This window comes from Myotis yumanensis, unplaced genomic scaffold (genome assembly GCF_028538775.1).
Source record: "Myotis yumanensis isolate MYYU_CA2020_CCGP unplaced genomic scaffold, mMyoYum1.0.hap1 SCAF_9, whole genome shotgun sequence".
Lineage (NCBI taxonomy): Eukaryota > Metazoa > Chordata > Mammalia > Chiroptera > Vespertilionidae > Myotis > Myotis yumanensis.
The window spans coordinates 21428887-21455190 of NW_027223760.1; the positions used below are offsets into that span (position 1 = coordinate 21428887).

At 49.0% G+C, this 26304-nt stretch overlaps 2 protein-coding genes across 2 annotated transcripts in view; one reads left to right on the forward strand and one right to left on the reverse strand.

Moving 5' to 3' along the window:
• The first annotated feature begins 1885 nt into the window (after positions 1-1885).
• FSCN3 (fascin actin-bundling protein 3) lies at positions 1886-9084 on the forward strand. The gene is made up of 6 exons (XM_070425021.1): positions 1886-2029; positions 3096-3792; positions 4128-4246; positions 7559-7718; positions 8387-8557; positions 8879-9084. Exons 1-6 carry the CDS (start codon positions 1886-1888, stop codon positions 9082-9084), a joined length of 1497 nt encoding a protein of 498 aa, XP_070281122.1.
• Positions 9085-14605: 5521 nt separating this feature from the next.
• PAX4 (paired box 4) overlaps positions 14606-26304 on the reverse strand; it is a 38525-nt gene continuing 26826 nt past the window's right edge. Inside the window, exons 2-12 of the mRNA XM_070425041.1 lie at positions 21442-21532; positions 19072-19178; positions 18573-18703; positions 17750-17965; positions 17388-17463; positions 16748-16858; positions 16451-16533; positions 16043-16112; positions 15556-15611; positions 15132-15273; positions 14606-14799 (exon numbers count right to left, since the gene is read on the reverse strand). Of these exons, the coding sequence (XP_070281142.1) occupies positions 14606-14799; positions 15132-15273; positions 15556-15611; positions 16043-16112; positions 16451-16533; positions 16748-16858; positions 17388-17463; positions 17750-17965; positions 18573-18703; positions 19072-19178; positions 21442-21532 (1277 nt within the window). The remainder of the gene's footprint in view (positions 14800-15131; positions 15274-15555; positions 15612-16042; positions 16113-16450; positions 16534-16747; positions 16859-17387; positions 17464-17749; positions 17966-18572; positions 18704-19071; positions 19179-21441; positions 21533-26304) is intronic.

The following is a 26304-nucleotide window of genomic DNA, read 5'->3' on the forward strand; positions in this document are numbered from 1 at the left end:
TCAAAGCAGCTAAGGCTGCAGGGCCAAACCCCCTCCCCCAAGGCACACACACATCCATTGCTGCCTTCATGTAGCTCTGCAGCTCCCTCCTTATTGAGGCGGGAAGTACTGCAGGGGTTCCAGTGGAGGAAATCCTATTTCCTCCCAATTCCAAGGGGCCTTTGCTGAGGGTAACAGGATCTAACTTCTTGCTTCTGTAAACCACATAACTCTCCTATCCTATCCACCTCCTAGCCAGCTGTGGTTCTTAATGATTACTATCACATTGAAATTTGAGGGGGAGGGAACATTCGTTAAAAACAAGAGTCCTGAGGTACACTGGAGAAAACATGAGTATGCATCTTTAAAGTCACGCAGCCGATTCTGTGATCTATTCGCCTTATTTTGTGAAACATTGGTAGGGCCTAGGGATTACATTCCTTACTGTGCACCACTGAGACTCTCTACCTGGGTAGACAACTCCCACCAGTGGGGAATAGGACCAGGGCTGTGGGCTACTCTCCAAGTGTGACTCACTCTGCCGGTTTCCCTTTGCAACCCAGCAAAGCTTAAAACCTACCATTGCCACCTTCTTACTAGTATTTTATTTTATTTGCTGTTCTCCCTTCTTTCATGTCAGTTTCTCCAGGTTGTGGGCTATTTCTCCATGAGCTTTGTAGGAAGTGAGTCCCGGAGGTAAAGGCTAACAGAGACTCTGGGGGTCCGGGCTGGTATTAGAGGCAGCACTGGTTGTCTGTGCAGCAGCAGTGCAGCTGGGGATTATGATGGGTGCTCGGGACTCTCCCTTCCCGGGCTATTCTCTTCCCCTGCTCCTGAGCCAGCCTTTCCTGGTTAAAATGATTTATTTGCACCTTGCTGGTTATCTATCTAGGGCAGTGGTTCTCAATCTTGGCTGCACATTAGAATCACCTGGGAATCTTGTTAAAATCCTGATTTCTGGGCCTCATCCTCTGGAAATTCTGTTTCTTTGTTACTAATGTTGTGGCCTCACCCCATAACAAAGAAACAGAATTTCCGGAGGATGAGGCCCAGAAATCAGGATTTTAACAAGATTCCCAGGTGATTCTAATGTGCAGCCAAGGTTGAGAACCACTGATCTAGGGCTGCGTCCTCAAACTATGGCCCGAGGGCCACATGCAAATGCAAATATTGTATTTGCTCCCGTTTTGTTTTTTTACTTCAAAATAAGATATGTGCAGTGTGCATAGGAATTTGTTCATAGTTTTTTTTTTTTTTAAACTATAGTCCGGCCCTCCAACGGTCTGAGGGACAGTGAACTGGCCCCCTGTTTAAAAAGTTTGAGGACCCCTGATCTAGGGTATCCTCACCCTCCCTGACATTTTAGCCTCATCCTCCCAAGGGCCATAAAAGTTAACAGATTTTTCTTGGATATTATGAACTCCAAAAATACCTTAAGCCCCAAGGGAGCAGGTAGAACCCACTTTCTAGGAGAAAAGGGGTTGATTTTTTTTCCTGTGATTAAAAAGAGAAACAGAAGTGAAGAAGAAGAGGGACTTACCTGAAGTCACAGGTGGTCACTGGCACCAGCTGAGATTCTGATTCTCAGTCTTAACTCAGCCCACATCAGTGCCCGGAGTGGTGTGGAGAGGCTCATGCCAAGCCTGGGCCCACTTCCTCTGGGTCATGGATTGATGCTGGGCCAGGGCCCTTTCCCCACTATGGTGGGATGAGGGGCAGCTCTCAGTCACAATGCGCCCGGGTCACAGAGGTGCTGAGCCCTAGTCAGCCTCTGCCTGGAAAGTTCCCTCTGGGAACGTCTTCCGGTGGGTGCTTTGGGCCTGATTCCAGGCCCTATGGCCTGTGGAACCTCACCACTGGGGGGAAGGCTGGGCCGGAAGGAGTCATCAGCTGTGGTGCCGGCCCCATGGAGGAGGTGGAATGGATGCAAAGACGACCCAAGCCGGAAGACCTAAGGGTTGGGCTCATCAGCTGGGCAGGATCCTACCTCACTTATGAGCCATATAAGAATATGGTCACTACTACTGCAAAAGGTTTGGGCCGGAGACAGGTAACAGAGTAAACCTGTACTGGAACCATTGTCCCCGGTGACTAAGCTCTCACGCGGGGGGACGAGGGGAAGAGGAGAGCGCACTCTACCTAATTACTCTCCTGGCCTCTGCCATTGCTAGCTCAAGACCCTTCTACCCCAGGCTCTTGCCCACAGGTCTCTTGCTCCATCTCCCTGTCTCTAAACCTATTCCAGGAGGTGACGCTCAGCCCTGGCCTCGCTATTTTGTCTAGCTCTGTATGTCCCCTACCCTGCATTCCAGCACAGAGTGGATGTGTCATCACAAAGAGGAGAGGTGGAGAGCCCAGGCTGGAAGGCAGAATTTGGGGGATCCAACAGTTAAATCAGTGGATACTGCAAGACTATGTTTCTTTCCTGGTTGTAGTTTGGAAATGGGGTGCTCTAGAAGCCCTAGGAGAGTTGGTTCTCATTTTAGAGAGCGATGTAGGCCCCTCTGGGATGGCACTAAGGTTGAAGCAGTAGCGAGTCCTCCTGCTTATAAGAGGGTTGATCGCAGCTAAAGCAAACAATTGCATCTCAACTGTCTGTGCTCCCTGACTCATCCCTGAGCCCAGGCCTGCCTGTAAGAGGTCTTGTTTTTCTCCTGCCATGTTCAGGAGGTGTCCTTTGGAGATGAAAGTATTGGCTGAGTATGCTATTCAGGGGCAACAGTAAGGAAGAGAGAAGTAAGACTTAAACCAAAACATTTCTTTAAAAACTAGGCAATGAAAAAACAAACAAACAAACAAACAAAAAAACTAGGTAATGAAGAAAGTGGTCAAGGAAGAGAGGGAGGTTTACCTCCCATTAGTTGGAGGTGGGCATCCAGAACTTCTCTTGGGATCCTGAGAAGCCCTATGGCTCCAGTGTGGGTAGTGTCCTGAGATCTTTTGATTACTATTGGATGAGAGAGTAAAGAAACCAACATTAAGGAGACTGATGTGGAGGGGAAGTTGGTTGGTCTTGAGGAAGGTTCTAGGGTGGTTCCCGAGGTGATGGTTGTAGGACTCCTTGGTTTAGCCACTTGCAGTACTGATTTCCCTCTCCTCCCTCCCAATGCTTCCAGACCTGGGAGATTCTGGTCAGCAATGAGCATGAGACACAGGCCGTGGTACGGCTAAGGAGCTTGCAGGGCCTCTACCTTCTGTGTGAGGCAGATGGCTCTCTGTGCTATGACCGGCCAAGGACAAGCCACCACGGATGCTTCCTACTCCGTTTCCACCGCAATGGCAAGTGGACCCTCCAGTGCATAATCAGTGGTCGTTATCTGGAGTCCGATGGCCACGATGTGTTCTGCAACTCCCGGGTCCTCTCAGCTTACCATATGTGGACGCCCCGGCCAGCCCTGCATGCCCACGTGATCCTCTACAGCCCCTTCAACCACTGCTATGCCAGGGCCGACTCTACTGCGGGTCGTGTCTGGGTGGACGCACCAGTTCCCTGCCTGGGGGAATGTGGATTCCTGTTGCATTTCCAAGATGGATGCTACCACCTGGAGACATCTACACACTGTTTCTTGTCCCACTTAGACCAACTGGTCTCCCAACCCTCATCACAGACTGCTTTTCACATGCAAGTGCGGCCTGGAGGAGTCGTGGCATTGAGTGATGGAGAAGGGGGCATGTTGTATGCACAGGGCCCACGCCTGCTCCTGGGCCTGGGCTCCAATCCCCATAGGGGCGAGGAGTGGTTCATCCTACAACATTGCCCCACCTGGGTCAGCCTCAGGGCAAAGACTCGGAAGTTCCTCTCTGTCCTCTATGGCAAGTACTGGGTCCGATGCAGCCATGGAGGAAGGGAGGGCTAGCTACTGAGAAGAGGAAAATGTGTTTGGGATCAGTGAGGAGTTTTGAACCTACTCATAGAAAATATCTAGGGGTCCCAAGATCTCTGTGCCATGAAGAAGGGCAATAAAGCAGGGATGTGGGCTTTAGGGGAAAGGGTCCTGGGTCTTCTCCAGGCTTCTAGGGTCCAATAGAAGGTGATGGAGGACAAGGAGGGAAAGCAGAGGGAACCCCAGTCATAAAGCATAGAGAAGGGGCTGAAACTGAGGATGAGACCAGACTCAGGCTTATTATGACATATTCTTCTTCTGCAGATGTTGAGGTATATGCTGCCTCTGAACACTTAACCCCAATGTCGTTGTTCCAGTTTGAAAGTGACAATGACAGACCCATTTTGCAGCTTCGTTCAGCCAATGGTTGCTACCTAGCCCAGGTAAGACTTGGCTTTCTGAGCAAGATAACCTTTAAGCCCTAAATTCTTTCTCTCTAGACACACTTTATCCTTTTTCAAGGCAGACAACCAGATGGTAGAGTGAACGATGGAGGCCCTTGTCAATAAACATTCATTTTCACCCAATGGGCCAATATTCATCCAATGAGGCCTCTTTTTTTTGTTGTTAATCCTCACCCGAGGATACGTTTTTTTCATTGACATTTTAGAGAGAATGGAGGAGAGAGGGGGAGAGAAAAAGAGAAAGAGAAACACCCATGTGGAAGAGACACGTCGATTGGTTGCCTCCCACATGCGCCCCAACCGGAGGTGGGATTCAAGCCTGCAACTGAGGTATGTGTCCTTGACCAGAATCCAGCCCTCATCAACCCTTTAGTCCAAGGGCCAATGCTCTAACCACTTAACCAACCCACTAGGGCAGTGATGGCGAACCTATGAACTCATTTTTTTGGTTGATTTTTCTCTGTTAAATGGCATTTAAATATATAAAATAAATATCAAAAATATAAATCTTTGTTTTACTATGGTTGCAAATATCAAAAAATTTCTATATGTGACACGGCACCAGAGTTAAAGTTAGGGTTTTTCAAAATGCTGACATGCTGAGCTCAAAAGGTTCGCCATCACTGCATTAGGGCCAATGGAGCCTTTTAAAAAAAAAAAAAAATCAGCCCTGGCCAGTTTGGCTCAGTGGATGGAGCGTCAGCCTGCGGACTCAGGGGTCCCATGTTCGATTCCGGTCAAGGACATGTACCTTGGTTGCGGGCACATCCCCAGTGGGGGGTGTGCAGGAGGCAGCTGGTCGATGTTTCTCTCTCATCAATGTTTCTGACTCTCTGTCCCTCTCCCTTCCTCTCTGTAAAAAATCAATGAAATATATTTTTGGGAAAAAAATCTTTAAAAAAAATCAATTTTATTGAGGCATAACTCACATACAATAAAATACACCCATTCTAAGTGTGCAATTTAATACATTTTGACAAATGTATACACACCTATGCAACCATGCCACAACCATTTAACAAGTTAGAGACTATTTTCACCACCACAGAAATTCCCTCTTGCCCCTTTCCAGTCAGTTCCATTCACCCTTGCTCTTCTCACTACTGCTGATATGTATTCTGCCACTGTGGATTACATTTAGATTTCCCTACTTCAGAATCCTATATAATAAAAGCCTAATATGCAAATCCACCGAACGGTGGAACTACCAGCGGAACAAACAGTCGCTATGATGCACACTGACCACCAGGGGGCAGATGCTCAATGCAGGAGCTGCCCCCAGCCCGCAGGCCCCAGGCCAGCCAAGGCGGGTGCCAGCAGGGCCCCCCCCCCCCCCCCATCACCCCGCTGGTTGCCCCACAGATTGGCCCTGATTGCTGGCCAGGCCTAGGGACCCTACATGTGTACAGATTTCATGCCCCGGGCTTCTAGTTTCATATAATGGAATCATACCGTATTACAGTACGTATGCTTCTTTCACTCAGCATACTGTATGAATTTTCCATGATGTTGCATGTATCAGAAGTTGATTCCTTTCTATTGCTGAGTAGTATTTCACTACTCAAAAACACGAACAGCCCTGGCCAGTGTGGCTCAGTTGGTTGGGCATCATCCTGTACACAGAAAGGTTGCAGGTTCCAGTCAGGGCAGGGACCCAGGTTGTGGGCGCCATCCCAGGTAGGAGGCGGCTGATAGATGTCCTGCATCGATGTTTCTCTCTCCCTCTCCCTTTATCTCTAAAAAAGTCAACAAAAAACAAATTGAAAAATCACAAACATAATTTGTTTACCCATTCACTTGTTAATAACTTGAGTTGTTCCCAGTCTGGCTATTATGAATAAAGTTGCTATAAAACATTCGTGTATACATCTTTTTGTGGGCCTATTTTTTCAGTTATCTTGGGCACATACCCAGCATTGTAACTACTGATAAAATGTGTGCTTAACTTTTTAAGAAAATGTAAAATAGATTTCTAAAGTGACTGTACCATTTTACATTCTCACCAGTCATGCATAAAAATTCAAATTGTCCCATATCCTCCTCAACACTTGGTATTGTCTTTTTCATTTTAGCCAACATAATGGGTGTGTAATGACATTTTATTATGGTTTTAATTTGCATTTCCCTTATAATTGATAATGTATGAGTATCTTTGCATGTACTTATTGAGCATTTGTATATTTTCCCTGTTCAAATTTTTTGCCCATTTGTTATTGGGTTGTTTGTCTTATTATTGAATTTTTTTTAATTTTATTTTTTATTGCTTAAGGCATTACAAAGGGTATTACATATGTGTCCTTTTTTTTCCCCCGCCCTTGACAATACCCTGGCTTCCCCTACCCCCCAGTGTCTTATGTCCATTGGTTATGCTCATATGCATGCATACAAGTCCTTCGGTTGATCTCTTACCCCCCTCCCTCCTGCCCCCCAACCCTCCCCAGCCTTCCCGCTGCAGTTTGACACTCTGTGTGAGGCAGCTCTGCCTCTGTATATATTATTGTTCAAAAGTTTATAATGGCCTCTATTATCCATGAATGAGTGAGATTATGTGGTATTTTTTCTTCATTGACTGGCTTATTTCACTTAGCATAATGCTCTCCAGCTCCATCCATGCCGTTGCAAATTGTAAGAGTTCCTTCTTTTTTACAGTAGCATAGTATTCCATCGTGTAGATGTACCACAGTTTTCTAATCCATTCATCTACTGATGGGCACTTAGGCTGTTATTATTGAATTATGAAGGTTCTCTGTATGTCCTGAAGTCAAGTCCTTTGCCAAATATATGTATTGTATAATTTGCTCCCAATCTGTGGCTTGCTTTTTCATTTGCTTACCAGTGTCTTTTGAGTAACAAGTTTTAAATTTAATGAAGTCCAATTTCTACATTTTATAAATGATTAGTGCTTTTTTTTTTTATCCCAAGAAATCATTGCCTACCCCCAAATTGCAAAGAATTTCTCCTTTGTTCTCTTTTAGATGTTTTATAATGTAGGTTTCACTTTTACATCTATGATCCATTTTGAAGTTATTATGGAGTCTGGGCCAAGGTTTATTTCTCTCCACATAGCCTTTTTGATACTGGGGCTCTGGGATACAGCACAGACTAAGCAAGTGAGAGGGCTGAAGTCACAACATGTTTTCCAAAAAGGAGATGCAAGTACAAAGCGACCCCTGGGAGAATAACAAAGGCTAGTGGGTGGGATGTAGGAAAGAAGGTTTAGGAATAAAAATGATGGGAAGAAAGCTATTTTCATCCCTTGCGTTCCTTTTCTGTTCTCATTATAATCTTCAGAGGCGCCATAGGACAGTGCTGGCGAATGGGCACCGGCTGGAGTGTGACACCTTCTTCCGTATGCACTGGAATTGTGGCAGAATCATCCTGCAGTCTCCCAATGGACGCTTCTTGGGCATCGCACCCAACAGCCTGCTGATAGCCAATGCCACCATTCCAGGTGAGCTAAGCAGCCCTCCTGCCAGCTTATTCCAAGTCGGAGATGCTTTCAAGGGAGCTGGGACATATTGGAATGAGCACTGGAATGGGGGGAGGGGGGATCAGAAGATTTAGGTCTGTATACTTGCTGAGTCTCTGAATTTTTGCCATCATTTGGGCAAACCACCTTTTTGAGCCATTTTCAATGGAGGTGATATCCAATCTGCCTGCCTCACAGGGTTAGCATGAGGGTTGGAGAGAGTCACACATCTCAAAGGAAAGAAGAATATAAAAATTTCTAAGTGCTTTCACAAACATTTCACACTAGTACCTGGCACACAGTAGGGGTTCACTAAATGTTAAAATATTGACAATAGCCTTCTGCAATTAGTGTCCCCCCATTCCTGCTTCCATCTGACAAAGCATCTAGAGCAGCGGTTCTCAACCTGTGGGTCACGACCCCTTTGGCAGTCGAACGACCCTTTCACAGGGGTTGCCTAAGACCATCCTGCATATCAGATATTTACATGACGATTCATAACAGTAGCAACATTACAGTTATGAAGTAGCAACGAAAATAACTTTATGGTTGGGTCACAACATGAGGAACTGTATTTAAAGGGCCAGAAGGTTGAGAACCACTGATCTAGAGGCAGCCCACCCAAATAATGCCTGCCTAATTTCTTTCAGGCCCAAGTGAGGAATTTGGGATTCGATTAGCCAACCGCCCCTTCCTTGCATTGCGAGGCCGGTATGGGTACGTGGGCATCTCATCAGGACATGACCTCATGCAGTGCAACATGGACCAGCCCAACTGCATTCACCTGCTGCCCTGCCGCCAGGGCATCTACCATTTTCAGGGTGAGTAGCTCCTCACCCTCACCCTCAGCTCACAGTCTAGCCCTGCCTCAGCCCCAACTCAGACCTCAGGGTCTGCCGCTCGGGACCTGTTCATCATAAAGGGAAAACCAGAGTGTCTTTCAGTGTTCACACTTCTAGGCCTCCAGAGCGGGTTGGCAGAACAGCAGCCAGCCCCCCTGCATTCCCATGGAGGGGTCTGCCAGCGCAGGCCCGGCAGGGCAGCCAGGGAGGGTGGCAACTGTCCTGGGAGCCCCCTCAGAGGCTGCACTGCTGGAGGCTCCCCTCCCAAATGGCCCACTGACCTGAGCTCTCCCCTCCCAGCACAGGGTGGATCCTTCTGGTCAATAACATCTTTTGGCACCTTTCGCCCTTGGGGAAAGTTTGCCCTCAACTTTTGTATCGAGCTTCAGGGGAGCAACTTGCTCACAGTGCTGGCACCCAACGGCTTCTACATGCGATCCGACCGAAGCGGCACCCTGTTGGCAGACAGCGAGGACATTACCAAAGAGTGTATTTGGGAATTTTAGGTAAGAACCTGGCGGAGGGGAGCAGGAACCGGGGGGGGGGGGGGGGGGGGGGGGGGGGAGGGGGCAGGTGGAGAAGGGAGATGGAGGGGTGGCAGGTGAGAGTAAGACTGAAACGCACCAAGGGCTGACTTCTGTCCTACAACTCTATCAACTCCAGACATGTGTGCCAAACCGGCGCCTCTCCTCTCGGGGCTCCTAGTCCTAGACATCCTGGAGAGAGGAGAAATCGGGTCTAGGTTCCTCACTATTATGCCACGCATAACAGCACTTGCAAGCAAGCCTACAGGGGAAAGGGTGAGGCATACCTGTGTATCTGTTTATCTTTATTAGATGCAGAGTTTTCCCATTTTTTCAAAAAGAGTGACTGGAGATATGCTTTCTGCCCTGTGCACTTGCTGTCCTTACTCCTGGATCTCTGGGGTGCTCATGGCTCCCAGATATTTATTTGTAGCCTTGACCCTTCTCCTGAACTCTAACCTCATCTCTAACTTCCTGATTGACAGTTGACTTGACTTCATCCTGCCATCGATTCAAAATCAGCCTCCTCATCTTCCCTCCCCATGGCCATCTAGGGCATTGCCATCCTCCCAGATGGCTCAGGCTCAAGACCTCAGCTCCATCTCTCCTTCCTCCCTTTTGTTCCCTTCACACACACACCCCCCCCCCCCCCCCACCGGAAATTCTTGGCTTCTTCCTTAACAAGGCCTCTTCAGTGCTTGCTCCTTCTTTAAAAAAAAAAAAAAAAATCCTCACCTGAGGATACGCTTACTGATTTTAGAGAGGGGAGAGAAGGTGAGTGGGAGGGTGTGGGAGAGAATCAATTGGTTGCCTTCTGTTTGTGTCCTGACCAGGAATCGAACCCACAACCTTTTGGCATATAGGAAGATGCTCCAACCAACTGAGCCACACTGGTCAGGGCTGCTTGCTCCTCCTTAATTGTTATTACTACCAGGTGAGATAAGCAGCCCTCCTGTCAGCTTATTCCAAGTCAGAGATGCTTTCAAGCGAACTGGGATATGTTGGAATGAGCCCTGGAATGGGGTCGGAAGATTTGGGTTGTATACTTGCTGAGTCACTGAATCGTTGTATCATTTGGGCAAACTGCATCTTTGAGCCTCAGTTTCCTTGTCTCCATCTTCAATGGAGGTGATATCCAATCTGCCTTCTTCACAGGATTATTATGAGGGTTAAATAAATTCACACATCTCAAAGGAAGGAAGATATTAAAATTTCAAAAGCCTGCACTGTAACGAGGGCTCCCTAGTAGCACTCGCCGGATCCAATCCCACATAATCTGTTCTCCACACCTAGTTCCCTTTCCTCAAATACTGCCTCCATGCCATCATTCCCTGTTCACAGCTCTTGAGGACAAACACCTCCCTGCTCTTAGACCTGACCCATCACAATCCACCTCTCTTGCCTGCCTTGGAAAATGGTGATGTTGTAGTAAGCACTTTGGCATCATATAGATCTGAAACCAAGAGTTAATAAGGCTTGGTCCTTGGGGAAATTGCTTTAACACTTCTAGGCCTTGGTTTCCTTATCTGTAAAATGGGAATAATATCTAATTGATAAGGTGGTGTGAAAGGTAAATGACAATATGAATCTAGATATAGACACCCCCTCCCCCATATGTGTTCTCTCCTTTCCTCCATTTTTCTACCAGTTTTTTTATGCAAACCTTTTACTATGGCCAAACTGGAAAAAAAATAAAACAGAATCCCACTGGACTTGTTTTCTGATCTGTTCTTAAAGGGGTTGGCTTGGGCTAAACTTCTCAGGCTCCTTCCAGGCCTGACATTCTAGGAGACAGTGTATTGTAGCGGTTAAGAGCTCACTTCTGGACACAGGACTGGGTTGTAATTAGATTTTTATCAGTTAAACCTGTTTGAACTTGGACACATAAACTTCTTAAAGTCTGCTTCTCACCAGTGAAATGGGAATATAGTATTTATCTCATGGGATTGTTGTGTTACATGAGATAATGATTGTATAATGCTTAGTAAACAGCTTGGCCCCTAGGACACTCTCACTTAGTAAATTTTACCTATTGACTGCAGTCTCCCTAAGAACTCTGGCAGTATTTCTGCACCATTCATTGGATTAAAAAATAATTTCTTCTGCCTTTTTCTATAAATTAACTTTCCCTGTCCATGTGATCCCTCATCAAGAATGGGACAAATCACTTTACCCTCTCTCTTCCCACAGGATCTTGCAGGTTTTTCCCCTAAAAGCCAGAGATCAGCAAATGACTGACTGACGGTTTCTATTTCCTCTTCACTTCCCAGGTCAATGGGCTGCCACCTACAGAAATCCAATTCCTCCAGGAGAAACTACTACACTGAACAGAACAGAAACCCCAGAGTCAAGATCCACGAGAAGAATATCTGTTTACACAACTTTTCCTACCCAGTTTAGCAAAACATCTGTTTTGAGCAACAATACATCACAAAAGGCCACCCCCAAGACCCTGGTGTGCATCTTACTCAGTACAGAGTAGGGGTCCGGAGGAGGGGGTAGGTTGATACTGAGGCCCCACATCACTCCAAGTCCTAGCCAGTGGAGAGGAGCCCAAATGAGACCTAGGAGATCAATAGATCTTCCATTGATCCTCCCATCCCCACCAGAAACACCAGACTTTCCCCAGTGATACCATAAGGAGTCAGCCTTGCCCTGAAGGACTCAGAATCCAAATATGACTAAATGTCCGTTGGTTTAGAAAGAACGAAGGCTCATTAATCCTATGGGCACAGGGTAATGGTAATAATAGCTTATGCCTATATAGCCCACCCTTTCACCACCACCCCATCACCCCTGAAGTTAACCAATCATCCTATCTTGGTCCTTCGGTCCAGTCAGTTGGGCACAACAGGTACTTTCCCCATCACTGCCTACCTTTTGCAGGAAGCTGGAGTAGTTTGCCCAAGGTCCCATGACTGGGACCTCTGGCTCAATTCTTCAATTAAAGTGGATGCTAATGGCCACTACTCTTTCCATCAAAACAGAGCTTCCAAGGTGACTGTCATTCTTGCACTGTCTTCATAACTTTGATGTTTATCTACTTGCCCTCTGCCCTATTCATGTTTTTATTGACAAAGACTCAACTATATTTATGTAGAAAGGATCATTTTAATCACTATCATAAAATGGAAGGCCAGAATCACTTGCCATAAATAGAAAATGGTCATAAAAGTAATTACAATAAAAATAAAGTGGTGTTATCAACCCTAGTTAGATTTGCCCCTTCCCTGCCCAAGGCTCAGAGCCTGAGGTACCCTGTCCCTGTGTTTAAAAAAAAATAGCAACTGTTACAGAGGCGCTAAAAACTAGGGCCAAAATGAAGACTTTCTCTTTGACGTAATCAGAATAGAAAGGGAATCATATTTTCATTTATGACTCAATATCTTTTTAATAATTATTGTTGAAAGTCTTACATATGTCCCCCTGACTCAATATTATTTAAAGCAGCATTCACACACCTCCTAAAATGTTTTCAGATACCAACAATGATGACTGACCCCCACTTTGGGAAAACTGCACTGTACCATAATGAGTGCTTGATTTTTTAGTCCATTTAGAAGAGCTGCTGAAACTGGAACATGAGAGATACTGTGTTTGAATTGAGAGAAATGACCTCAGGGTTTCTTTGTAAGTATGTTTCTCCTCAAGAGATATGAAAGAATTTTGTTAAAATTTTATCCAATAAATGAAGCTTGAGAACATTAGAGGCCAGGACACCTCCTTTCCTAGAGAACATAAAGAACAGGCCACAGATATGGAGTGGAACACATTCTTCAGAGAGATAGGACCTTGGAGGTCATTTAATGCAGAATCTCTCAGCATTCCATAAATACACATCCACACTCATATGAGCGGGCATGCCTGTGCATGGGGACACATGCACACATACTTTCTCTCTTCTGCCCTGTTTCCCACAAGTGGCTATCCATTCTCCACTTGACTGTGCTCAGCCATGGGTCTCTTCTCCCATTGCTGATGTCAGTCCTGTCACTGAAGTGAATGGCTTATTCTCAGATGGTGCTAAGCAGATTGTCACCCCACAAAGCTTCACCCATCTCCCTGGGCAGTCTGTCCAGCAGGCCTCCAGCTTGAGCGTATTGAAGGCAGGGCAGGGGCAGGCTCTGGTATCCTTGGAATTTCATGCTAGAGCTGTGCTGCCCCATAGAACTTCCTGTGCTGATGGAAATGTCTAATGTCCAATACAGTGGCCTCAGGCCATATGTGACTATTGGGCATTTGATATATGGCTGGTATGGGTGAGGAGCTGGATTATTCACTGTATTTAATTTTAATAGCCACATGTGGTTGGTGGCTACTTATTGAACAGCATAATTCTAGAGTGTTTGATGATAAAGAGTTCTCTTGAAAAACAACTTCTGGACCAGTACCTAGAATAGGCAAATATGTCCCCAATTCCCCATCCTTTTGCATTGTCATTCCATCCCTGCTCTTCAAAAGGTGAAGAATTTGGGGGGATGAGCCCATTCCCCATCCCAAACACCCTCTTCTTCATTCCCTTTTCCCCATATTTTTCTTTTTCCCTACATCCCAGGGCTTCCCAAGAGGAGCCTAGAGATTTCTCTTCAGGGAACAAAATTGAGCAGATTGGGAACTTACTGCCAAGAAGCAGCAAGCAAACATACCCCACGAGTATAAAGGGACAAGTAGAATGTGAAAAACGACATTTCTATTGCTTGCAACCATGATATATATGTATAAAGATATATATATATATATATATATATATATATATATATATATAGAAAGAGAGAGAGAGAGAGAGAGAGAGAGATGCAATTAATTAATGCCTATTTTTTTAGATTAAGGAATTATTGAAAATTTTCTCATGTGGTCATGGTTTTGCAGTTATATAAAAGGTTTCTTATTTTTTGGAGATGCATGCTGGAAGACTTAGGGGTGATGCGCTATGATGTACTATCAGTGTGTGTGTGTGTGTGTGTGAGAGCATATGTGTGGGTATATGAGCACTCAAATACCAAGATAGGTATATACATACATACATATATAGATAGGTATATAGCTAGATAGATGCATACTATATACATGCATAGTTACATACACCCTTATGCACATTAGCTAGATAAATGATACATACATGCATACATTCATAGATAGATTAGATAGACAGGTGATGATAGATGATAGATAGATAGATAGATAGATAGATAGATAGATAGATAGATAGATGATAGATGGGGCAAACTGTTTATAATTGTTAAATGTAAGGGTGGGAGTATGAGTGCTCATGGGAAAAACATGAAGGACATAGGAACTACTGCTAAGTTAAAAAAATGTTTTTATTATTGCCAAGTGGAGGTCTTTTGAGGCCACTAAGAGAAGTGGGTCAGCATGGCTTCTCCAGTCCCTCAAATCAGGTGGCAGGAACGAGGGGCAGGAGGGCAGGACCAGGCAAGGTCCACCAACGAGGAAGAGATGCAGGAAGGAGGAAGGAGCAATGGTGTGCTTGAGCAGGCCAGCATTAGACCCTCTGCACCGCATCTCCCTTGCATTCTGGCCCTCCTCCCTCATCGCAGGCCTTGCAGTACTGGGGAGCCAAACCAGAGCAAGGCCTGAGGGGCACCAAGACCGACGGCGGCAGGGGCAGTGGAAGGAAAGGCAAGGATGGCCGGACAGTACTGAATGCAGGGGGCTTGGCTGTGGGGGGCAGGTAGCCTGAGGGACAGAGAGAGGGTGAGTTTGGGATTGTTGCTGCCCATCCCGTCCCCTCCCACCCAAGTCACTGATGAGGAGAGGTACAGATGTTGGTTCTTTACCCTGAAGAGAAACACTCAAATCCCAATCCCACCCCCTTTTCCTGCTATGGCTGTCGGTGGTACTCTAGACTCAGGGGATACTAGTCTCCCCAGCTTTGTAGGCCATGCAAGCAAGGAGAAAAGCTCTATTGAGTTTCCTTTGATGATCTTGACCAGAGATCCATGCCCTCCTGTGGAGTCAGCTAGCCCTGCCCACACCCTGCAGGAGTGAGGCATGGCCTGTATTCTTACCCCAGCAGGGCTTGAGACAGGCTTGGGGTGAGGTGTCACTCAGGCACCTGTCTGGTGCTGTCCCCCAGCACAGCTGATAGCAGGAGGGACCCAGGGATTCTGGAACAGGCAGGGCCACTGTGGTCACACTGCCCAGGGACTGCTAGAAAAAAGCAAGGGAACACCCTCAGCAGCCAGTGATACCTTCTGTTTAGCAGGACTGGGACCCCAGGGCTGCCCGCCCCCCGGAATGCACACTATGCAACTCCAGAGGGTGCCATTCATATAGTAGACTGTGAGGATGGCACTTTCTGGAAGTGTGGGCTGTGGGGACCCCAGGGGCGTCATCTGGGAGAGAAATCTGGCTCAGGCCTTCACTGGGAATGGGAGAAGCAGTGAGCCCTCCAGTCTTCCAAGTTCATAAATTCCCCTCTTTCTTGGATACCTGTGCAGAGACGATCCCTGGGGAAGCACTCGGTACAGCCAGTCCCTGAGAAGCACCTACAAAGTGAGGGTGGATCCACTCAGAGGGAGAAACCAGCTTTAGGGAGGGGGGCGTGGCAGAGAGAGGCAAAAAGGTTCTGGGAAAGGGAGGAACTTCTGGCAGGGGTGAGAGAGGTGGATGATACAACCCTCAACTGGCAAACTAGGGAAGACTAGGGAAGAAGGATTAAATTCCAGGGATGGTAAACTGAGGACACTGCAGCCCTGAAGAGCAGGGACTGTCCAGCATCTAACACAGGGCCTGGTACATGGGAGGGCCAAGTAAATGTTAGGTGGATGGATGGGTGGATGGATGGATAGATGGATGGATGGAAGAAAGCAAGCAAGGCTGGGTAGGTGAGTAAAGGAAGGGAGGAAGGAAGGGAGGAAGGAAGGGAGGATAGGTGAGTGGATGGATGGATGGATGGATGGATGGGCAGAGAAATTACCTGGAAGCTGCATTTCCCACTTGAGCTTCTCTTGTCGCCGCCATTTTGCTCTTCGGTTGGAAAACCAGACCTGAGAACGGGCAGAAACAAAGTAGCTGGCGGTGCTCTCCACTAACTGGCACCTGCGGCTCTCACCACCTGTTCCTGACCTGGCTCAGAGCACAGACCTTTCCTGAGACCTGACATCTTCCCTTCCTGCTCTGGCCTTTGCTCTCTGCCCCTTCTCAGCTCAAAGGCTTGAAGTGGGGAAGGAGAGGAGAACAAGGAGGGTCTTGTCTCTCATTTCTGCTCCAAACAAATTTGTTTCCACCTTATTGCCCCCTTCCCCACCTCACCCGAACCCAAAGCCTTCCCGGAACACACCCTATCCTTGTGGTTTGTGCACATTATGTGGCAGAGCTCACTCACCCTCACTGTGTCCTCGGGCAAAGAGGTAGAAGCAGCCAGCTTTCCACGGGCCACTGAATCAGGATACTGCCCACGCTGGAACTCTGCAGAGATCGGGGCTCATCGCAAGGGCATGGGGAGAGAAGCAAGGCATGGGTCTCCCCCGCAGGCCCCACTCCCCACCTGCTACAATTCTAAATGACCCTATAGGACCACCACAGCCTCCACCTCTCAACCTTTGCCCACAGGCCTCAGGGACATGGCCTCCATATGTCACACTGAGCAGGCTCTGACCCACTGTCTACCCCGGCCCAGCACCTTTCTCCAGCGCCTCAGCTTGGCCTGGGGAGAAGATAGTCCGATTCCGGTGGGGACCCCGAGGAGCCTCAGAGCCACTGTGTGGAGTGCGAGGAACTGGAGCCAAAACAGCTGAAAAGGGGGACAATGGCTTCTGGGAGTTTGTGATGGTGATTCCTCTGGTCAGATTGGGTCGCCAGGGCCCTGGGGCTATGGACAGGAGACAGCATGGGTATAAGAGCAGAGCTGCACTGGTGGGGCATTCACACTTGGAGGTCACTGCAGAGGCACCTGGTAGGAGGCATACTCATGCCACAGGAGGGTGCATGCTTAGGGTTCGTGGGGAAACAGCAGCAAGGTTGGTCCAGGTTTGCATAACCAACCCCACAGGTCATGAAAGGTGCTATTAAAAGCTGTGTATGGGGCAGAGGGAGGGTTAGAAGGGCCAGTCCTGCCTCTTCATCAGCAGATCCTGTGAACCTAAGGCTAGGGACCTGGGTTTTGTTCTAGGACCTACCAACTACTAGCTGGTGACCTTGGGGAAGTCATTTCCCTTCTCCGAGCCTCAATTTTCTTTTGCCAGGAGGGAATGAGACTATAACGAACTGGAAACTGCTTAGGTCTGGTTCTGATCATCCCTGGGGGCAATGCAAAGACCCACCTGGTGATCTGAGCTGTGCCCAGGGCAGTCTCTGGTCCTCCTGTAGTGTCCGCAGGACTCGATTGATAGAGGAGACCTGGAGGTGTCAGGGTGTTGAGTGGCGAGATGGTACACAGTCCCAGGCTTGCATCCTAAGGATATTTCCCCAGTATCCTTTCTCTCCTCTGTCCCGGCCCACACAGTTCCTAAGGGTAGCCTTTTCTCTCCCCCATGGTTTCTTCTCACCTGTCTCACTACTTTTCAGAAGAGAGCCCAGGAGCCCGGCCCGCCAGCCTAGGATGGCCTCATTGCAAAATAAGAAGGGATCTTCTCCCCAGATAACCTGTTCGCCAGCCCCAGTGTGGGGAGAGGAAGGCACTTACACTGGGAGTCTTGTCCTGGGTGCAAAGCCCTTCAGCACAGAGCTGGCGTTGGATCTCCCAGGCAAAGAGGGCCGGACACTCACCCTTCAGCTGGGCAATTCGAGCCACCACAGCAGGTGTGGCCAGACGTGGCTTGCTACCACCAATTCCCTTGGGCTCCAAGACACCTGTACGGTAGTAACGCCCTAGGATCTTGCTCACACAGCCGTTAGATACCTGGGTCAGGTGAGAAGCAGGAACAGCTAAGGCATAATGGGCAGAAGGTGAGTCTACCTGGGACAGAGGAGGCTACAAGGCAAAGTGAAACCTATGGGACCAGGCCATAGAGTTGAGAGGCCAGCCTCATCTTTGGGAGCCTGAAGTTCCCCATCCCAGCCCCCAAGAGGATCTTCTAGGACAGCGGTTCTCAACCTGTGGGTCGCGACCCCTTTGGGGGTCAAACGACTCTTTCACAGGGGTCGCCTAAGACCATCGGAAAACACATATATAATTACATATTGTTTTTGTGATTAATCACTATGCTTTAATTATGTTCAATTTGTAACAATGAAAATACATCCTGCATATCAGATAGTTTACATTGCGACTCATAACAGTAGCAAAATTACAGTTATGAAGTAGCAACAAAAATAATTTTATGGTTGGGGGTCACCACAACATGAGGAACTGTATTAAAGGGTCGTGGCATTAGGAAGGTTGAGAACCACTGTTCTAGGAAGGCCCAAAGGCCCTCAGAGTCTGTAATAGCTCCAGACTTGCCTTAAGGGGGACCCCTTCTCCTGCGTCCAGTCCCCATCCCTGGGTGAAAGTTCTAGCCCACTACCTTAAGGCTCCGTGAGATGTCACAGGGCCGCATCCCACTCACTGCCAGATGCACGATCTGCTGTCGGGTGTCCAGGGGCAGGGGCCGGCCGTTCACAAAGAGGCCCCCCAGCTGATTCACACTGCTGATCCCTGGGCATGAGAAGGAGGCATCCACACACCACGTCTCCCCTCTCTCCAGCCCACCCTGTGGCATGAAGGGCCCTCTAGCCTGGCTTTCCACCATAGAGACAGTCTTCCCCCAGGGGATTGCTCCCCTTCTGCTCCTGGGGTCCCCCAAACATGTGTCTTTCTTGGGAGCTGGCTCATGGGTGAGACTTTGCTCTGTGACCCCCATGATCTAAGGGAAACAGGGTGGAGCAGGGAGGGAGTAACTGGACAAAGCTTCCCCTGAACACTGGCCAAGGGCAGGTGAAACCACGTGGATGGAAGCAGAACCCGTAAATATCCCCTCCCTCCTTGCGCCACCCTGTTCTTCCCACTTCTCCCAGGCGTTTTACCGTCCTGTGGCATGCTCCAGGCTGACCTCTCACAGAAGGGCAGGAAGTGGGAAGACTGGGGAGGGGAGTTCCTCTGGGGATCTCCTTCCTCGGTCTTGGGGCTGGGCCTGCAATAATCGGGGGTGATTGGGGGTGAAGTCTCTTGCTTAGAATGGTCTTAGGATCTAGTATATTGTGATAAGGGGTCAGGTTTCTAAAATTTGCCAGTAGGTTAGCCAAGCAAATTCAAATTTTCTTTACTTAAACCCCTCTGTGATGAAGTAAAACATCACAGGGCCAGCAGAGGACTGAGTTTTTCTGCATGTCCTGATAAGGGTCTGGGAGGGAGGGGGGCTCTCATTTCTCACATGTCCATGTACAGGGAGGTGGAAAGGGATAATGCCTGCAAATGTTCAGGCTTCTCTTTTTCCAAATAGACAACTGTCATCTCTGACCCCTCACTAGCCTTCTCAGCGCTGGGTGATGCATTTGGGCCAGATCCAAACTTAGGATACTCTGCCCAGCCAGAAGAGGGCCTCAGTGACCCAAGATCCCAGCTGCCAAATATCTGAGGCTGGAGACCAGGTTCAAGGCTCTGCCTTCGCTTTTGGGCAGCTCCTGAAGTTAGGTTCCCCCAAACCACCAGCCAGAAAGCTTCCTTCAGGACAATTTAGGGCAGGTCTTGCTCCTGTTTGTTATACTCTCCAGGGAGATCTGGGAAGCATGGGGCTAGCTCTACCCCCAGGATTGAGGTTCTGGTCTCACATGTTGGAAACAGAGATAAATAAGCCCCAAGTCCTGGCTTCTTCTGGAAGACACACCTCTTGGCGGTTTCTAACTTGCTGGGATTGCTGGCTCCTGTTAACTCTGGGGAGCTCTAGATCCCATAGTGAAGCTTCACTCTTCAGAGACCAACTCTGGGATCAGACACTCATTCACTCCACTAACATGTACCGAAGGCATGTAGAAGGGAGGGCGTGAGAAGCAGGAGAGAACACTTTGCTACCAGCACAAGCAAGGAACACAGGTCATGGGCCCCACGTCTTTCTTGCTTTTATGAGCAGGTAACTGGAGTGGAAGCCACCTCCTTTCATGCCTGGAACCCTGGCAGGGATGGCAGTCACTGCAGAGAATAGCCTTGGCTTAGGACTTCCCTGTAATAACCACGCCATCTTGGGTCAGTTAACTAATCTGCAATTATGTACTGAATAAGGTGTTAATCATGAGCATATTGCTGGTTGTTCGGGATGAAGGGAATCAAAAGAAAAGGGGCAAGGATTTTGCCCCACCCCCACCCCCCCTCCGCAAGAGCTTACAATGCAGCTGAAGGAGGAGACTAGCACGGGTGAAACAATGCACTTGCAGAGGGTATGGAATCGGAGCTACTTTTTAATTTCAGTAACTAAGTTGGCTTTTACTCACTCCTCTCTGGGCAGAGACACATTCCCCTTCAAACTCATATTTTCAGAAAGTCAGGAAGGAAGGCAAAAGCTTTTCCAAAAATAAAACTGAGGTTCCCACAAGTCAGGAGCTACCCAGGGAGTTAAATTCAAGAAGGTTTGGAAGCCAGGTCCTCACCCAAAGCTGAAATTCCCAGCTCCTTCTCTGCCCCCCATTCCTGCTTCATGTCTGTGTAATTGCTACCAACGCAATGGAGAGAGGAGAGCTAAGCTGGGAGTGTGAAGGGCTCTGCCAGGATTGGGGGGTAGGAGCTCAGAATACCAGCCAAACCCCGAATCGTTGATAGGATTGTGTCCTCCCTAAGTGACCAGAGCTCAGAGGAGCTGTGGGGACTCAAGTTCAATATCCACACCTAAAAGCATCATGCCCAAACTCCCAGAAACTCCATTCCCAGAAGCCACACCACACATCCCAGCATTCAAATTAACTGTCTGATGAAAGAACTGGAGTTTACCAGATGGGAAAGCAGGGTCGGGGGTTGAAGGGGCAGGAGGCTGGGTGCTGTAAAGACAAAGGAGGAGAGAAGTTGACTTGGCCACACAAAGACATGGAGACAGCATGGGAGGCAGAGCAGACAATGAACCTGCAGGGAGCTACCTGTGGGTGGCAATGAGGTGGGAGCTTCAGTGGGAGGTTCTCAGTCTCCTGTGCAGGCGCCCGAGACCCCGCAGGCTGCAGGGGTGGTGGTGGTCTGGTCCAGGTGACAGCCTCCACTCTGCTGCTGAGTCAGTCCTGCCAGGGGTCCAGAGGTACAGAGAGCCAGTGCTCAGGAGCAGAGGGCAGCCTTCTGGGAGCAGCCAGTGATGTCACAGGGCCATGAGCAGAGGAGGAGGGAGGTGTGCATGGGGCTGACTGACACCAGCCCTGAGGCAGGGCAAACGACAGCCAGTGACCCACTGTGTCCTTCCGTGGGGAGCCATCAGAGCCTACTTTGTGTCCAGCTGCCAGCCTGAAGCAGGTCCAGAGCCACTCTCAGGCAGGCCCCCAGACTCTGAGTGCACCCACTCAGGGGCCAGTACTCCTGAAGGGATTGGGAAATATGGAATATGGGGAATTTCAGACTGTGTCTCCAAGGCTTCCAATGCACAGAAGCCCAAAGTTACTTCCAAAACTACAAAGACACATCTTCCCAGCTAGAATGCACATACCTGGATGTTTGGGTCAACTCCTGGGTCTTTGTGTGTATTAGTATAAAATACAAATGGGTACAGAGACTGAAGCCAGCCTACACACTGGCCAAGTGGGCTCCTGAACCTTTGAGAGAATGGGGGTGCTTGGAGAAGAGTGTGTGTCACATGGCACCAGTTCTCTCCCCAGAGTGTCCTCGCCAACTCTCTAATTGGCTCCTTGACTGAGGTGACACCATGGGTGAGTTCTTGCCTGGAAGTAGGGGGATCCTGGACTTCAGAACACTGGCAGCAGTGGTGGGGCTGGGACTGACCTTCTGAAGGTAGTTAGGATGCGGGGTGGGGAGGGGGTATGAGCAGGTGTGCAGCCTGGTTTTCATTCTTCCATTTCCAGGTGTAATCAGGTGTAATCCAGGTGTAATCCATTCCACTAGGGATTTGGTGCTTTTAGACTCCAAGTTATGAAGGACCCTCCTGTTCCCAAAGAGAACACCACAGGTTGCCTGGATCATTGTTGGGGTGGAGGCACCCAGTAGCTGGTGGTCCCTGTGGAGTGGGAGGCTGGTAGTGAAACAGCCCCCAGTGCACGGGAGCTTTGCTGCCATCACAACAAAGCTTGGGCAGGTCACTTGTGAAGGAACCAACATGGAAAGCCATTTGAGTCCGTGCCATACCTGGGGTTCTGTGAAACCCTCCCAGAAGTCAGGTTGAGAGGAGGCAGGGTGTGAGGCAGTAAGACTCAGACCCTGTGGGGAAAATGGATTTCACTGGTACATGCTTTGGTTTGGGAGGGGGGGATTGGATGTTGTAAATTCAGCTTGATCCTAAGGCTGAGATCAAAGCAAGGCCAACCACCAACAAAACAAAAGGGCAACCAACAGAGTGGGAGAAGATATTTGCAAACAACAGCTCTGACGAGGGGTTACTATAATATCCAAAATATATGAAGAACTCATACAACTCAAAGCAAGGCCAAGGGTATCACAGAAGTGGATTTTCTGCCTTACCCCTACGGGGACTCCCCTCCTCTTCCAGCCTCCTCCAGCCTCCTCAGGCTGGTCCAGAGCCCTGGGGCACGGAGACTGCACCAGTGGTTTCAGCACCATGGGCAGACAGCACATGCCTCCTGCCTGTGGAGCCCCTTCAGTCCCAGGGTGGCTGGGACTGCTGGTCTCTCCACTCAGCCATTCTGGGTGAGAGGGGGCCCCAAGGAAGCACATGGCAGCCTGCTCTTAGTCTTCCTTTCCTGCCTCATCTCTCTCCCCTCCATCTGCCCCTGCCTCTGGGGGTACAAGGCTCCCTGTCCTGACTTGCTATTCCCACAGACAGCTGCATGAGGGTGGAGAGAGGGGTGTCAGGGGGAGAAGGGACAAGCCCTGGCAGATGGTGGTGGCAGCGATTTCCCCCACAAACTACCCTCTCCCCCCGCCTTTACAATGCACTCTTGGGTCTGAACAAACAGAGGCTTTCCACCTAGAGGTGATGGAGGGGAGGGGAAAGAGAGGAAGGGCCCTGGCAGGGGGGCCTAGCCAGCCCGAACGCTCAGCCACTCAGCCCTCTGCCCAGTGCGCCAGACTGTTTGAGGAGCAAATATCTGCTTTCACTGTCTGATCCTCTCAACCGCCCCCACCAGGTTTGGGGCTAATTGTCCCTCATTAGCTGGGCCCAGGCCCCAGGCTGCTGCCAGCCCCCGCCATCTGCTCACAATTATACATTAACTCAGAGGCCTTGCCAAGCGCCAGCCAGGCTGTGCGCCCCTCTCTGGGGCAGCCATGGCCATTCCAGCCTGTCCTTCACCCTGAGGTAGAGCCCTGACTGCTGGCTTCTTCTGCCCTTGGGAGCCTCTAGTATAAAGCCCCGTGGCTGTGGGAAAAGAAGTGCCCTCAGGAGAGGTGGCTGGAGTTCCCCAGCCCTCCTCCTGGGGCCAGAAGACAAGCCAAGCCCATGCGTAAAGCTGGAGAGAGCAGGGCGCAGCCGGCGCGGGGACCCTGCCGGCTTTGTCTGACACCTCACCTCGGAGTTTGGATACTCACTAGGGGAGGTGACACAAGTCTCAGGCTATTTCTACCCCTTCCTCTGGTGCCTCTTAGCAGGCTGTGTGCCCCAGCTCCCAGCCTCCCTCTCTCCAGAGAGCTCTCATCTCACGCCCCTCCTCTGCTTTCCAGAGCGCACCACGCCCGTCTCCAAAACCACTCTCCAGCAGCACGTGCCTCCCAGTTTAAAGTCATATTCGTTTCCTTGCTACAAAAACAGGGGGAGTCTCCAATGCCCCTGGGTATTTCTAAACTTGGCGCTGAAGTTGCAAACCCCCACCCCCATTGCTTTATGCAGGCACCCCACTCTCCCAGCCCGGCCCCTGCTCTAACACCCGCAAATCGCTGCTCTTTTCGGCTCAGCTTCTGTAACGCTGGCTGCCAGCTCCCTCTGAACGTGCCAGGGAAGGAGTAAAGAGCAAGTCCTTCCATTTGTGGCTTTAAGCTGGGAGCTCAGAAAAAGCTCCCCATTCCCCCGCTCTTTCCTCATGAGCCCCGCACCTCTGAGCTCAACCCTGCCCCGTGTTTCCCTTTGCTGGTGGGGTGGCGAGTCTGCACTCCCCTGGACCACCCCAACAGAGCTGCGAAAGGCAGCGGTCAGAGCCGAGGGCCCAAGGAGACCTGGAGAAGAAACCCATGGTGATGGGGAGGGCAGGGTGGGTAGAGCCCAACCCACAGCCGCCAGGACCGGCTCTGCGCACTGCGTGCCTCGGAGCGCAGCAGCCCAGGGTGTTCAGACGCGCTCCGTAAGCCCCCTGTGGCGAGGGCCTCCTTGGGTCTGCGTGCGCATCAGCCCTGCCAGTGTGAGGATGGTGATGCGTCCTAGCTGGTGTTTTCAGACCCAACCAGTAAGGGAAGCCTGAAGGTCAATCTTTTCCCTGGGGACTGCCAGCTCTGCGCTCCCCACGGCTTTCCCGACCCCCTACCCCGCTTTGCATGGGATGGAGGATCTGAGGAACGGATAGCAGTCCATGTTGAAAACATGCTTTATTTTGATAACCTTTATTTTTCCCTGGCAGTCTTAGATGTACAGAGAAATGTCAAAGACAGTAGGGAGTTCTCATACACCCTCCACCCAGGTTCCCCTATTATTAACATGTGACAGTAGTATTGTACATCTGTTGTGGTTAATAAACCAATATTGATATTGCTATTAACCAAAGCGCACACCTTTTCAGATGTCCTCCGCTTTGCCCTAACGTCCTCTTGTCCTCTTTCTGTCCCAGGATCCCATTCAGGGCTCCAGGTGGCATTTAGTCATCCTGTCTTCTTAGGCTCCTCTTGGCTGTGACACTTTCTCAGACTCTCCTTGTTGATAACGTCGACAATTTTGAGGAGTCAGGTATTTTGTAGACAATTGGGATTGTCTCATGATTAGACTGGGCTTCTGGGTTTGGGGGAAGAAGACCAAACAAAGGATACAGGTGAGGTGCAGGAAGTGTGCACGCTGTCAGCATGACTTATCTCTGTTGGTGTTGAGCCTGATCATCTCTAAAGTGGTGCTTATTGGGTTTCTCCACTGAAGCTACTGTCCCTCCGCCACCCCCTACCCCCCGCTTCCCATACAATAGAGTCCTTAGGCCAGTGATGGCGAACCTATGACACGCGTGTCAGAGGTGACACACGAACTCATTTTTTTGGTTGATTTTTCTTTGTTAAATGGCATTTTTTTTTTTTAAGTTTCTTTCTTTTTTTTTTTTAATATATTTTATTGATTTTTTACAGAGAGGAAGGGAGAGAGATAGATAGTTAGAAACATCGATGGGAGAGAAACATCGATCAGCTGCCTCCTGCACATTTCCCACTGGGGATGTGCCCGCAACCCAGGTACATGCCCTTGACCGGAATCGAACCTGGGACCCTTCAGTCCCCAGGCCGACGCTCTATCCACTGAGCCAAACCGGTCTCGGCTGTTAAATGGCATTTAAATATATAAAATAAATATCAAAAATATAAGTCTCTGTTTTACTATGGTTGCAAAGATCAAAAAATTTCTATATGTGACACGGCACCAGAGTTAAGTTAGGGTTTTTCAAAATGCTGACACGCCGAGCTCAAAAGGTTCGCCATCACTGCCTTAGGCACAACTACACTTCAGGAGTGGGAGCCATGTTTCACCCGCTCAAGGGCAGAGTAGCTACAGAATCACCTGGATTTCTTCTGCCCATAGGATTTCTCTCTTCTCTTTTATTTATGTATTCAATAATTTATTATATCAATATGGATTTATGGATACCTATTTTATCATTTGGATTATAATCCAATATATTACTTTATTTCTTTTTATGCTCAAATTGACCCAGCTTTGGCGATTGGGAGCTCTTTCGGTTGACTCCTGTGTCCCTTTGACATACCCCCGTTATTGTGTGCTCTGGTTTTTTATGTGTGTGAACTTTCTTACTTTCTGGTTCTACATGTTTCAGGCTTACCCTGGATATTTCCTGCCTGAGTCATAGAATTAGCCATTTTCCATGTTCCAAAAGGAGCCCTGGTACCATTTGGTGGAGAACGGTACGAGAATCAAAAATCTGGGCAAGAACGGCCGGTGTGCTTAGTGGTTGAGCATCGGACCCTGCACTAAGACGTCACTGGTTTGGTTCCTGGTAAGAGCACATGCCTGGATTGTGGGCCCG